The sequence below is a fragment of the Melopsittacus undulatus genome, chromosome 8, assembly GCF_012275295.1.
Source record: "Melopsittacus undulatus isolate bMelUnd1 chromosome 8, bMelUnd1.mat.Z, whole genome shotgun sequence".
Taxonomy (NCBI): domain Eukaryota; kingdom Metazoa; phylum Chordata; class Aves; order Psittaciformes; family Psittaculidae; genus Melopsittacus; species Melopsittacus undulatus.
Window position 1 is genome coordinate 8,562,668 of NC_047534.1, and position 11,793 is coordinate 8,574,460.

The 11,793-nt window shown below is 39.7% G+C and overlaps 1 protein-coding gene across 1 annotated transcript; it reads right to left on the reverse strand.

Annotated features, from left to right (window-relative positions):
• Positions 1-1,337: 1,337 nt before the first annotated feature.
• On the reverse strand, positions 1,338-9,870 carry LOC101881287 (acyl-coenzyme A synthetase ACSM3, mitochondrial). The gene is made up of 13 exons (XM_005143384.3): positions 9,641-9,870; positions 8,592-8,802; positions 7,972-8,179; positions 7,451-7,594; positions 6,543-6,699; positions 5,871-5,950; positions 5,099-5,222; positions 4,508-4,588; positions 4,303-4,404; positions 3,866-3,993; positions 3,100-3,199; positions 2,248-2,367; positions 1,338-1,424 (listed from the first exon to the last, which is right to left on the reverse strand). The coding sequence occupies exons 1-13, from the start codon at positions 9,839-9,841 to the stop codon at positions 1,338-1,340; spliced, it is 1,743 nt and encodes a 580-aa protein (XP_005143441.2). The 5' UTR covers positions 9,842-9,870.
• Positions 9,871-11,793: the final 1,923 nt, after the last annotated feature.

An 11,793-nucleotide genomic window follows, 5' to 3' on the forward strand; every position in this document is an offset into this window, starting at 1 on the left:
CATGAGCAGCAGGCAGTAACCCAGCAGAATGGACCAGAGGAACCCTGACAAATGGTCCTGCTCCACACTCAGAGGAAAGCAAAAAGCCCCCAGGGACCAGTGCCAATCTGCCCCGGGGGAAAATTCCTTCCTGACCCCAGTGCTGGTGATCAGCTGTCCCTGAGCATGTGAGCAAGACCTGCTCCTGGTCCACGGGGTGCTCACGCCTCCCAGGAGATACCCAAGCCCAATTCTCCCTCAACCTGCAGCCACCTCACTGGTTTCTGAGAGAAGCACTGGGATCCCTGGAAACACCTCTGCATCCTATTGTTTATGGCTGCTGCCCCTGGCTCTGTGGCAGATGAGGATGGTTAGCTCTACAGTGCTCCTCAAGAACACATTCATATGCTCTGGCCATGCTCTATCCAGCTGAAAAGGATTGCTATCCCTCCCATGAGCTAGGAAGCTGCTCCAGCCAGGAGCTGGCCTTGCAGCCGAGAGCCTCCAGCAGCCTCCATCAGCAGCTGCCCTTCCTGCCTGAGCCCCCTGTAGTTAACTCCATAAGCTCAAGGGCTTCCTCTGGGATGTCTTAGAGCTGCCCCATGCCACTTCTGCCAGGGGACACAGGAGGTTGCTCTCTTTTATCCTATCCTGGGGATTGTGACTGCTGTATTGGCAGGTGCTGGCACAGAATGGAATGGAATGGAGAGGCATGGGATGGAATGGGGTGGAAGGGGGCAGAAGTGGTACAGGAGTTTTGTCCATTGTATGCAAACATTAGAACAGAGGGGAACAATGAAGCTACTTCTGCATGGACATTATTTGTGGATAAAGCACAGGAGAAGCTAGCACTGCTTATCATCAACACACGTATTAATCAAGAAAGGTTTATGAAGGTTGTATGGTGGCATCAATAAAGAGGGGTCTTTCCATCTTCAATAAATGATAGGAGGGCTGCATTCAGATTAAACACACTGCATTTAAGTACAGAGCATCTGAACCACTCAAATCCATTCCTGCCTTTTCTGTAGCTTCGAGCTAGACAACTGATAATCAGCAATGTCTCTTCACTCATCCTGAATACTATCTAAAGGAGATGGGTTACCAGCCAAATTCTGGTGAATCTGTGGACATTCAGGACTAGAATGGAGTTGTATCATTTGTTCCCTTTTCCAGTAGTGCTTCAGGAACTGAAATGGTGGTACTGACACTTTGGAAGCAGGTGCAAACATCAGATCTTGGTGTTATCTACAGCTTTTGATACTCAGGCATTTAACAAAAAAGAGGAAGGCAATTACATCAGAGAAATGTGTAATTCTTAATGGAATGAAAGAAGTTCCATTGATTTCCAAACAATACTACATCCGACCCCACTCTTTCTTTCTTAATTCATTCCTCTTGATCTTCCCAGTGACTGTTTTTGGCAGCTCTTGGACAAATTCCACCTAAATAAAAAAAGACAGACAACAATGTAGCAAGTTCTACAGAGTTGATTTTCCAAGACTAGCTCTTAGCATATATGGAAAACTAAGAGGACTCCTATCAGTAAGAACAGCTTGCCTAAAGGATGAAGTCCAAGCCAAATCAAAGCAGTGTATTGTGCCATTTGTCAGTTTCTTTGGCTCCTTAGATGGCCAAAGACCTGTGTAGCTGTCTCCCAGCTAACCAAACTGAGTACTGTAGCATTCAGGATGAATACCTGAATGGTATCAGATGTCAGAGAAAAATCATAAAAAAGAAGAAGAAAGAGATGTTATTGGCACACCTAATAAACTAAATAAACTAATGGTCCTCAGTTCCTATGAGTTCTGCACAAGTAAACTAGGGCACTGCTAGTAGCTCTTCTCCTGTAGGGCTGGGATTACTGAGAAACACCAAGTGTATACTCCTGGGCTTTTATCTTATATATTAACTGTGAGAAGCAGTAGATAAAAACTTATTCAGATTCAGTCAGATACTACCCTAAAGTCACTAGAGAGTGCTCAGTTGAAGATTAAATACAAAATGGAGAATTGTGAATTTGACTTAAAATATGCAGAGCTAACTAGGATATTATATGAAGCTTAGAAATTTTTGACAGGTTTAAGCAAACACTTAACTCGAATGAAAACCAAAATAAGCAAATGTTATTTAGGAAAGATTTCCTGGAGCCAGAGCTTTAGCTGAATCTTTACCACTGTCTCTTTCAGGTCAATTATGAAAATCCAAATAGTAATTCTGTGAGATATATGGAAGGGTGACCTGGTTGACCACCTCAGAAGCATTTACCTTTCTGGGGTATTTATATGGAGCAGTAGTTTTCTTGACATGCTCCTGCAAGTCCCAGGTTAAGCTCTCTAAATCATTGGATGAAAAAGTTGGGGACAGGACCACAAATGCTTTCACAACCTGTAAGAAAATGTCAACAGAAGTGATCTAACACCATGCACTTTTAAAAGCTGATACCCAAATTACCAGTGAACAGTACTGCTCAGTCTCATGACATGCAAAAGGGAGGAGCAGAGAAACCAGCATGATATAAGAAATGGCTGTGCCCAGCTTCTGCACATGTCTCACAGAAGGGAAAGTTGAAAGCAGAGTTTTTCTTCCCTCGTTACAAAGCAAGAGCATTTGCTCTATCTTATCAGTATGCATCAAGAAGGAGGAGTAATAAGAGGTGTCTCTGCAGAGTTCTCCCTGAAGCTGAGGGACACTTTGTTTCTTTCTGAAGTTCACAGAGAGACAGAAGGCCCATGTCATCCCAGCACAGCACTGTGCTTTCTAATGCCAGTTACAGTATGCTAGTTACCTATATGTAACTAGCTAATACTAGTACAGAATAACTTTGGTTACACCAAGACAGACAAAAAAGACAATTTCAGTGTACAGACAAGTGCTTAACAACAAGAGGAAAGTAAGCATCACTGTAATGTTCTCCAGAGAAGATCTTGGGATGAAAATAAACTAAAAGCAAAGGCATGTAAATAAGAAGGGATTTTGCCTGTCATCCCAAGCAGGATTATCTATGATGACATGACTGCCTTAGAGCTGTACATTATTCAGTAAAGTAGAAACTGCTTTATCAAATTATATATTTAAACAATCATACTGCTTCCCCCACCACTGCTCAGCCATCATTACCTCTCCTCTGATGGGATCTGGGCTGCTGACAACAGCTGTTTCTGCTACTGCTGGGTGTTCTATCAGGGCATTCTCTACTTCAAAAGGCCCAATGCGATATCTAGGTAAGGAAAAAAAAGTAGGCTCTGTCTTTATGAGCTGGAAAACCAGTACCAAATGGATTTTTAATGTTAATATTGCAGAAGAAACCCAAAACAAGCTAACAACCAACTACAGAAACCTCAGGCAGAATGGGAAGGTTGGCTGTGTTAAAAGAGGAGCATTTCATGGTGGTCATGTGGTAGAGGACATCTGAGGCTCTCCCATCTCTCCCCTCTCACTGTGGCTCCTACACTGGAGCTCCATCTCAACCTGATAGTTGGGGTCTGTAGTACTAGCCAATGTTGTGTTATGGTATCACATCATACAACATAAAATTGTTTCACTCCACCACGTTAAAAATAAAACATTTCAAATGCTGTTTTGATAGCGATGCCCTTCAATTTTAGTTAAAAACCCAAACTAGATTAAATTCCCTCCTCTGTCAATGGCAGTCTTCACTTTTTGTTGAAACAGACAAGACGCTGGAGGTGAAATTGACACAGAGATGCCACTGACATCACCAAGATGGTACTGCAAGTCTATGAAAAGCTAATAATAAAAGCAAGTATTCCTAAATCAAAAGGTCAATATATTCATCACAGAATTATCATGTCAGAAGCTCACCAGGAACACAACATGTAAGATTAGACAATGGCAGATTTCGAAAGGAAGTGTGCAAACTGACCCTGAAGAAATGATGATGTCATCGTCTCTTCCAATGAACTGAAAATATCCATCTTCATCCACAGTCCCTCTGTCTCCAGTGACATAAAAATCCCCACGTTCAGTTTCTGCGGTTTTCTTAGGGTTATCCTCAAAGTGGTTTACAAACAGTAGTTTAGATATTGAACATGCACTACCTATACATTGTGCTATAACACACATAACATTAAATGCACTGAAACTTAATTTTTCAGTCAAGGATGTTCAAGAATTGTACTGGTATTGCTATAAAATTTTAACTCAATCTTCAGCAAACGCTTCCATTTTCTAACATCCACCATTTCAAACAAACAAATTACTCTGGTGATAAATACTAAACTGGTGAAAAATATTCAGCTTTTGAGCCACTATGCTCAACTGGAGAGATCAGTGGTGGTGAGAATAAAATTAAGTCCTTACCACATATCCAGAGAAAAAACCAAGTGGTTTTATAGGTTTGCTTCTGACAGCAATTTCCCCCTGTTGTCCTGAAGGCAGAATATTAGCATTTTTGTCTATAATCTAGAATGAGAAACAACACAGGTTTTAGTCCAATGGGAAAATCAAACCCAAACCAAACCCAAACAAAAAACTTGATGAAAGAATTTAAGAGCAGCCAAAAAACCTGAACATCGTAAAGTGGAGCTGCCTTCCCCATTGATCCAGGTTTAATCTTCATTCCTTTAAAACCAGAGCAGATTATTCCCTGAAAAAAATAAAAATTAAATCAATGTTTTACTATAGAAAACTGCTACATTTATATTCAATTCATTAAATACACTTTCTAGAATAATTCCAAAGTAAGGAATTAAGATTCATAGGATTCTGTATGTCAGAGCAATGTGGTACAGATAAGCAAAATCAAGAAACTCCCTGAAAGGATACTTTTCTATTATCTGCAAAGAATTAATGCCCTCTGCTAAGCAGTCCCCTTCTTTGAGAGTCAGACTCTGCCGTCTTGCCTGTCCCTGTCTCTTGGAATTTGCTGAAGGACATTTATGGAAATTAGCACATTTCCTCCCAGCAATCCATGTTTCTGGCAGGTTCTGTGAGGAGAGCCATGAAATTGTTTCTTTCAGAGGTTATCATGGGGAGGGTCTGAGACACAGAAGCATCAAGGAACAAACAGGCTGTGTTCTTTCAAAACAAACATAAAACATCATGCAACAAAAAGGAATTATAAAGATTTAACACAACATTGACTCTACAGATGTACCGTTTCAGTCTGTCCATATACTTCATAGATGTCCAGCCCAGTCTTGCTTTTCCATTGCTGCAGAACTTCTGGGTTGAGTGGCTCTCCTCCACTCACACAGTGCTTCAGGTTCATGAATTTGTAGCTTCACAAGGAGTTAAAAAACAAAAGAAGCAGTATTTCAATCCATTGGCAAGACAAGGAGCATGCAACTACAAACAAGTAATATTGGAGAGCTGTTGGGAGAGTTAGTCCCATGAAGTGGGGAAATCAGAGGATGCCTGATCCTTCAGCTTCTGATACAGCAAGGCTATCAGTCTGTGCTCAACACTCTGAGTAGTAGCAGTCAGAATTAAACACACATGAGAAACAAAGTAAATTTTTTGCTGAAGTCAGCTGGGATTTAAGGACATGCCTATAACAAATCACAGAGCAATTTGCTGAGCCAGGGCCCTGACTGCTGACCCTCTGCAGCAGCCCAAGTGAGAAAATGCAAGAGGGGAGGCAGGAACAGTGGCAGGCAGTGGGAAGTGGAGCAGGGAATGATGTACAACTGCCACAAATGACTCCCTCGCAGATATGCTGACTCTCACTTTCTAGGATGACAGTCCTTCCCAAGGCATGGAAAATTAATTAGGTAATTGAAAATTAGGACATTTTCTATGCCAATCTTTTCATGAAGGATATTTTAAACTAAACTACTACCCTATTTTTGGTCAAGCAGCTAGATGTGGGAGATCACTAAAGTTTGGTTTGGATAAATTCAATATGAGTAAATAATTCCTTGACATACCTGGAAAAATCATTTTGTACCAGCATGCGGAACAATGTTGGAGCACTAACCAGTGTGTCAATAGGGAATCTGCAAAGAGTCTAGGGAGTTAAACAACAAAACAGGCATATGAAGCTGAGATAAAAAAATGCCTTTTGGATGTATAGTGAATAGGTAATCTAGAAGGAAAATGTAGGCTCCCCTTTCTATGGAAAAGCACTATACACTCTCTGTTGGGTAAGAAACCCTCCTGCAGTTAGTGTAATATGCAGAGATTCACAGAATATTTGGTAGGACAAAATCCCGTGCTAACATGTCAGCATGACACCCAGACCACATAGCTTGGAGTATGACCAGTATAGGCTCCTCTTTGTCAACATTACAGGTAAGGTTTTCACTTTCATCTTGGTCAGCATGGGCAGAGGAATGCTTAGGTTTCAGTCTGCGTTAATACTAGCAATTAGTGCTGCTTTTGGATGATTTTCATTCATGTGCTTACCAGCTAGAAGCAAAATGTGTGAATGAAGGGCAGGTTTGGCCCCTTCTGTGTACATTGAAGATACAAGTAGGGGCTTTATACAACAGATACAGCAGCTCAAACACAACCCTCACAAGATCTATAGATGCTGCTAAGAATATTTTTTTATGTGCCCTTTTCTGCAAATTAACACATCTCCGTGAGTTTTCCCTTACATTTAAGATGGCTGCTGATTCAATCCGTGGTAGCTTATGTATAAAGATGCATGATCCAAAAACCCAGGGATCAAAAACAGATGCCAGTGAAGCTACTATCCATCCTGTGTCTGCTGTGCTCCATATCACATCTGAGGGAGTCGAATCCAACCAATACCTGATAGAGCAGAAAAAAATTATCAGAAAGATAATGAAAAATTTATGTTTAACACTCTCACCTAAACCACAAAACTAAAACCCCCAAAACCTAAAAAAAAAACCAAACAAAAAACCCAACAAGCACAAGATTTCTCACAAGATAGATGGGCACTGTGCACTCTGAATAAGGTTATTATATGAGCTAGCCCTAGAATAAAAGGGCACCTAACTGTATGTTTGCATAAATATACACATGTGTATATCATACATATATGATGTCATTCATAAGATAGAGTAAGGGGAGGAGAGCAGTCTGAATTTCTTTCAATAAAGTGACTTTCCACTAGGTAGAAAGATAGGGCTGAAGCAGAAGCATTGATGGATGCTCTATTGGACAGCAGGTATTTCAGTTCTAAGGCTAAGGGACAGGATGATCTGTGCAACCAATACTCTGCCTCTGCTCATCTACACATCACCAAGCATTTTGCAGCCCTAACTGCACAGTATATATTGGTTCTTTGCACTACACTATTTCCAGCTGATGGCTGTCCTTTGAACCACTCTAAAGAAAGCATAACATATATTCATTGAAAAATGGGAACACCAGGGGTGATTCTACGGCCCTAGAAATCTGCTGGAATTTCTAGTCCAATTTTGGAGAGAGAAGGGCTAGAGCCATACATTGGTATTTCTTATTTAGTTATTTTTCAGCAGTTCGACTATGCAGCTTCAATTACCCCAAGTTCAATCAGGCTCAAGACCTTTCATACCTTTCACTTAAAAGGGGTCTGAAACCAAGACTACCCTGGGAATGTTCAGTCATCTTTGGAGAACCTGTGGTTCCACTGGTAAAGAAGATAATCATTGAGTCTTGAATCCTTGTTTTGACACAGGTATGGTCAGCAGATTGGTTTCTTTAAAACAGAGAATGCAATAATCAATAATGCAAATAATTCAATGGTTACTTTACACAGGCTTCAGAATATAATTAAGTTATTGCATGTTGCAGAACTCCTACCCCAAATAAGCTTCACAGAAGCTTTTCACCAAATCAGACTAAAATAATTTGGAGTTACCTCAAAGACAGACTTCCCCTTAAGAACAGGACAGAAACCGCCCAGAACAAGACCACTGTTGGTAAACAATTCTCATGTGTATCAGCAATCAAGCTGTCACAATTAACACCTTAATCTTGGTATTTAGTGTTACAATGAATACTTGTAAATGAGTACTTGTGAAGAACAGGTCTGCCTTCTGCATCATGACTGCAGTGTCTCTAACTCATACTCACTTGTAGAGGTCAGTGAAGTTGAGCCATCCCTCCCTACTGCCTTTGGACACAATTAGCTTGGTTTTCAGAAACTGACACTCAGATGCCACTGAGTCCACAGCGGGAGTCAGTGTGTCATCGGTAATAATGCACGTGGCTTTTGACGCTTGGAGTCGATATAGTATGTCTTTGGCTGACAATTGGGATATTCCTGGAATTAAGACAATTCCTGGAAGAGCAGTAAAGTTAGTTAGGAATAGCATTTTTTACATCTGATCCTTTTCTGAGAACCTAAAGTATTAACTAATCCTAAACTGACCTCTGAGATTAATTTGCCCTGGCATTCCCAAGCCAAACAGTTATAGTGGAATAATGGAGCTGCTTGTGCTCTCCTGTAAGGAATGAAACATGGACCTGCCTGGTGACTTCCATGGCTCTTCCTTGACTCCTTTCACCTCCATGCCTGCTATACAGGCCACTTTCCCCACAGCACCTAGTGCAAATTATCCAGGACTGCCTGCATAGCTAGGACACTCCCTAGATTATTACATTACATTTTCTTTACAAGCCATATTAAATTCTTGATCCTCTCAACCAGTTTGCATGAGCCAGTTTTACCAGTCTCAGATATATTCACTGACCTGCTCGCATGCAAGCCACAGCTATCAGCCACCATTCTGGAACTCGTGGCAGGACCACAACAATTCTGTCCCCCTTCTGCAGTCCACATACTTTAGTCAGAACATTTGCCACTTTCCGAGACAGGAACCCCAGCTCCTCAAAGCTCCACTTCACTTCTTCACCTTCTCCATTTATCCACCAAAAGGCAGGGTTTGATGGTCTCTTTCCAGCCTATAAAACATAGGGATCCAAACCCAAAACATTTCTTCTGAAAAAAAAAGTGAAATTATAATGCACAAATATCTGCAAATATAGAATAACTGCAAGTTTTGAGTATTTCACAACTGGCATATAAACTATAATGTTTCCCTTTGTCCTTAATGGATCAAGCTCAGATATTTCCAATAAATTCTCCTTTTCCAAACCAAAATGTTTACCAGCTAAACTGTTTCCAGCCTCAAGGCCTCTTCCAGACCCTATTTCAGTTTAAACCTTATGCTCAGCATTAATGCTCCTACAAAATAACAGATAATAGGAAATACTTCACATAATACTCCTGATATTCTGGGTGGAGTTGTGGAACACTGTTAAACAGAAGCAGCACAGACAGAGGACAAAATAAAACAACAGGATGACACAGTGCCAGGAACAGGAGAGTTAAGTGATCTTTAACTATAGGGCATCTGGACAAATGCAGAATCCACTTTGGGACAAGGCAATTAAAATATTTGTGTGAGAGTTTTCCCTAGCATGCAATGTTATTGCTATGTTACCTGTATTTTTATGATGCAAATATCTCATATTATAGTATGCAGAAGGAATAAACACAGCCATTCCAAAGTTAAATCAAAGTCAAAAGGGACTTATCACTGCTTTTTTCTACCTATATAGGAAGCACCAAGGGTCAGGGACACTTTTAAAATAAGGCAAGAAAGAATGAGATTTTGTATCATTTCCTAATGCAAATGGGTTTTCACAACTGATTTTTTTTTATAAAAGAAATACCCAACTTATTTCAAGTAAAATTTCAAATTAGAGTATCTCATCTGCACACCAAAAGATTGTCTACCTTTTCAATCTCAGACCATTTGTCCAGAACATCACTTGCAAAGTTGAAGTATTTTGGTATTTCCTGTTTGCCCCTCCTGACAGGCTCGTATTGTGAATATACATCAGATGTGAGCAGCCTGGGGTGTCCATGGAAAGTCCTATTAGGAAGCTTCAAAGTCCACAGAGATTTTAGAGTCTGTAATTTGAACAACAACTTCATGGCAGAAGAGGATGTACATAGATGCTATAGACTATATGAAAATTAGCAGAATCGTTGCAGTGAGTCCTGCAGCAACAACAAAAGAAAAAAAAAAGAACCTTAAGATTATCCAAAGACAATTCAGTTTGAAGTTATTATTTGAAGTCACTTAGGCCAGTCACAGCCAAACTGATGTTTTTATCAGTTCAATTAGATATGAACTTTTCCATCCTGCTTTCTTTCATTTTCTACCATCAGCTTTTTAAGGATTTAATGTAGTGTACTGATCTGGCTTCTTCCCTTCAACTCAGCAGACCCTTATGGATCTTTGGGGCTGCTAATTGCCCACAATTCTCCTTAGTCAAACACATCAGAGGTTATTGTTTGCATTCCAAGAAGGTTACTGGTTCTTACTCCAAAGCATTCAGTAGCTGATTCTCTATTCCTTTTCCTTCAAATGGAACTGAAGGATGTTTCCAGACTATTTCCATCAAGATTCTCACTGCTTTAGCTTGAACAATTGCTGACTGACATATCCATTCATCACCACATATCTCTCAGAGAACCTTTGCTTCAGTAATCACTTACATAGGTCCCCAAATTTTATTTAGACACTTGTATATTTGCTTGCTGTAAATGCCCTCTTCCATCTATACTCCCCATGATGACTCTAAAAGCCCGCAAGTAAAATTATTTTCTTCCTTTCCATTTCACTTTTTTCCTTTCTTTTTGTATTACTACTATCATTTTCAGCAGTCTAGAAGATTGCTTCAGAATTGTGCTCAATTCCAAACATTTCAAAGCTATCATGAGGTTTCTTGTACATGCACATGAAGATTATCAAACATATCTGGGAGAGCCTGCAGTCAGAGCAGCAGCCAGTTGATGATCTATCTATTCCTTTTTTCACCACAAGTTACTAACGTTAAGGTGAGTTACTGTTGAAATACAGGTTAATTTTCTGTTCTTACAAAGGATGAAGCTATTCACAAACTAGGAACCAAATTATAGATAAACTCTTAGCTAAGTTCCTTTCCATGTGGGAAGTTCTGTGGCCTGAACAAAGCTGCAAAGTTTTGCCCTTTGTCCCAAGGTTTAAAGTTTTTTTTGTATTTCTTTACCTTTTGTCCTGTGCCTTCAACTGTAACCAGTTATCATTACATCTCTGATGCCTAGATCTCAGTTCTGGTCAAATTTTATCCCCTGAGAAAAAGTAAATTATTTAACAGCTCCTTATTCCTTAGCAGAAGCTTTTACAATAATATTTAATCTACCTACCAGGTGAATGAACTCAAATACCTAGAACTTGGACCACTTAATCTTTTCAGTGATATCTGACAGCATAATTTTTCCCCCAGAACAGGTATGTTGTTAAATCAACAGTAATTTACAGTGTTCTTCATGCTACATTGAGACTGAGGTAGGGAAATACCGACCAGCTGTAAATAAACCTGTAAGGTATAATTTGCTCCTGAGAAACAATCACAGGACATGGATATAAAACTAAGTGTTGTGTCCCTAAGTGTCACCCACTTCAGAATGATGATTATAGAGCAGAAACTTATTTAGATAGTACTTATATTTTACATAGAGTTTTTAAACCAAAACTCTATTACTAGCACCTGGTAGAAAAAATTAATCTAAAAGGATTTTACTGGTGAAAAAAGGCATTTTAAGCATTCCCTAATTACATCCATAGGAAATGGATATTAATTCAGGGGGTTTATATCATATTTTGGGATACACATTCATTTTTATTCAGGTTTTCTTTTTCTTACATGAGGAAACAACTGCCAGTAAAAACAGATAAGATTTTTGTTAAATGTAACCTTTCTTTGAGGACATGATCTCCACTGTTAATGGTAAAAACCAATGGATCCACTTTAATTCCCTTAACAGAAGAACCCAGTAACTTTGATTATTCTTTTTAATAACACAGCTATTTCTCATTTCTTAGTCTGCTCTGGTTCTAT

Coding starts and splice junctions, on each gene's coding strand:
- LOC101881287 (XM_005143384.3), bottom strand. CDS start 9,841: ATGAAGTTGTTGTTCAAATTACAGACTCTAAAATCTCTGTGGACTTTG. Junction 3,994..4,302: donor GTTTTTTCTCTGGATATGTG/GTAAGGACTTAA, acceptor AACCACTTTGAG/GATAACCCTAAGAAAACCGC. Junction 2,368..3,099: donor CAGATCCCATCAGAGGAGAG/GTAATGATGGCT, acceptor ATTTTCTTACAG/GTTGTGAAAGCATTTGTGGT.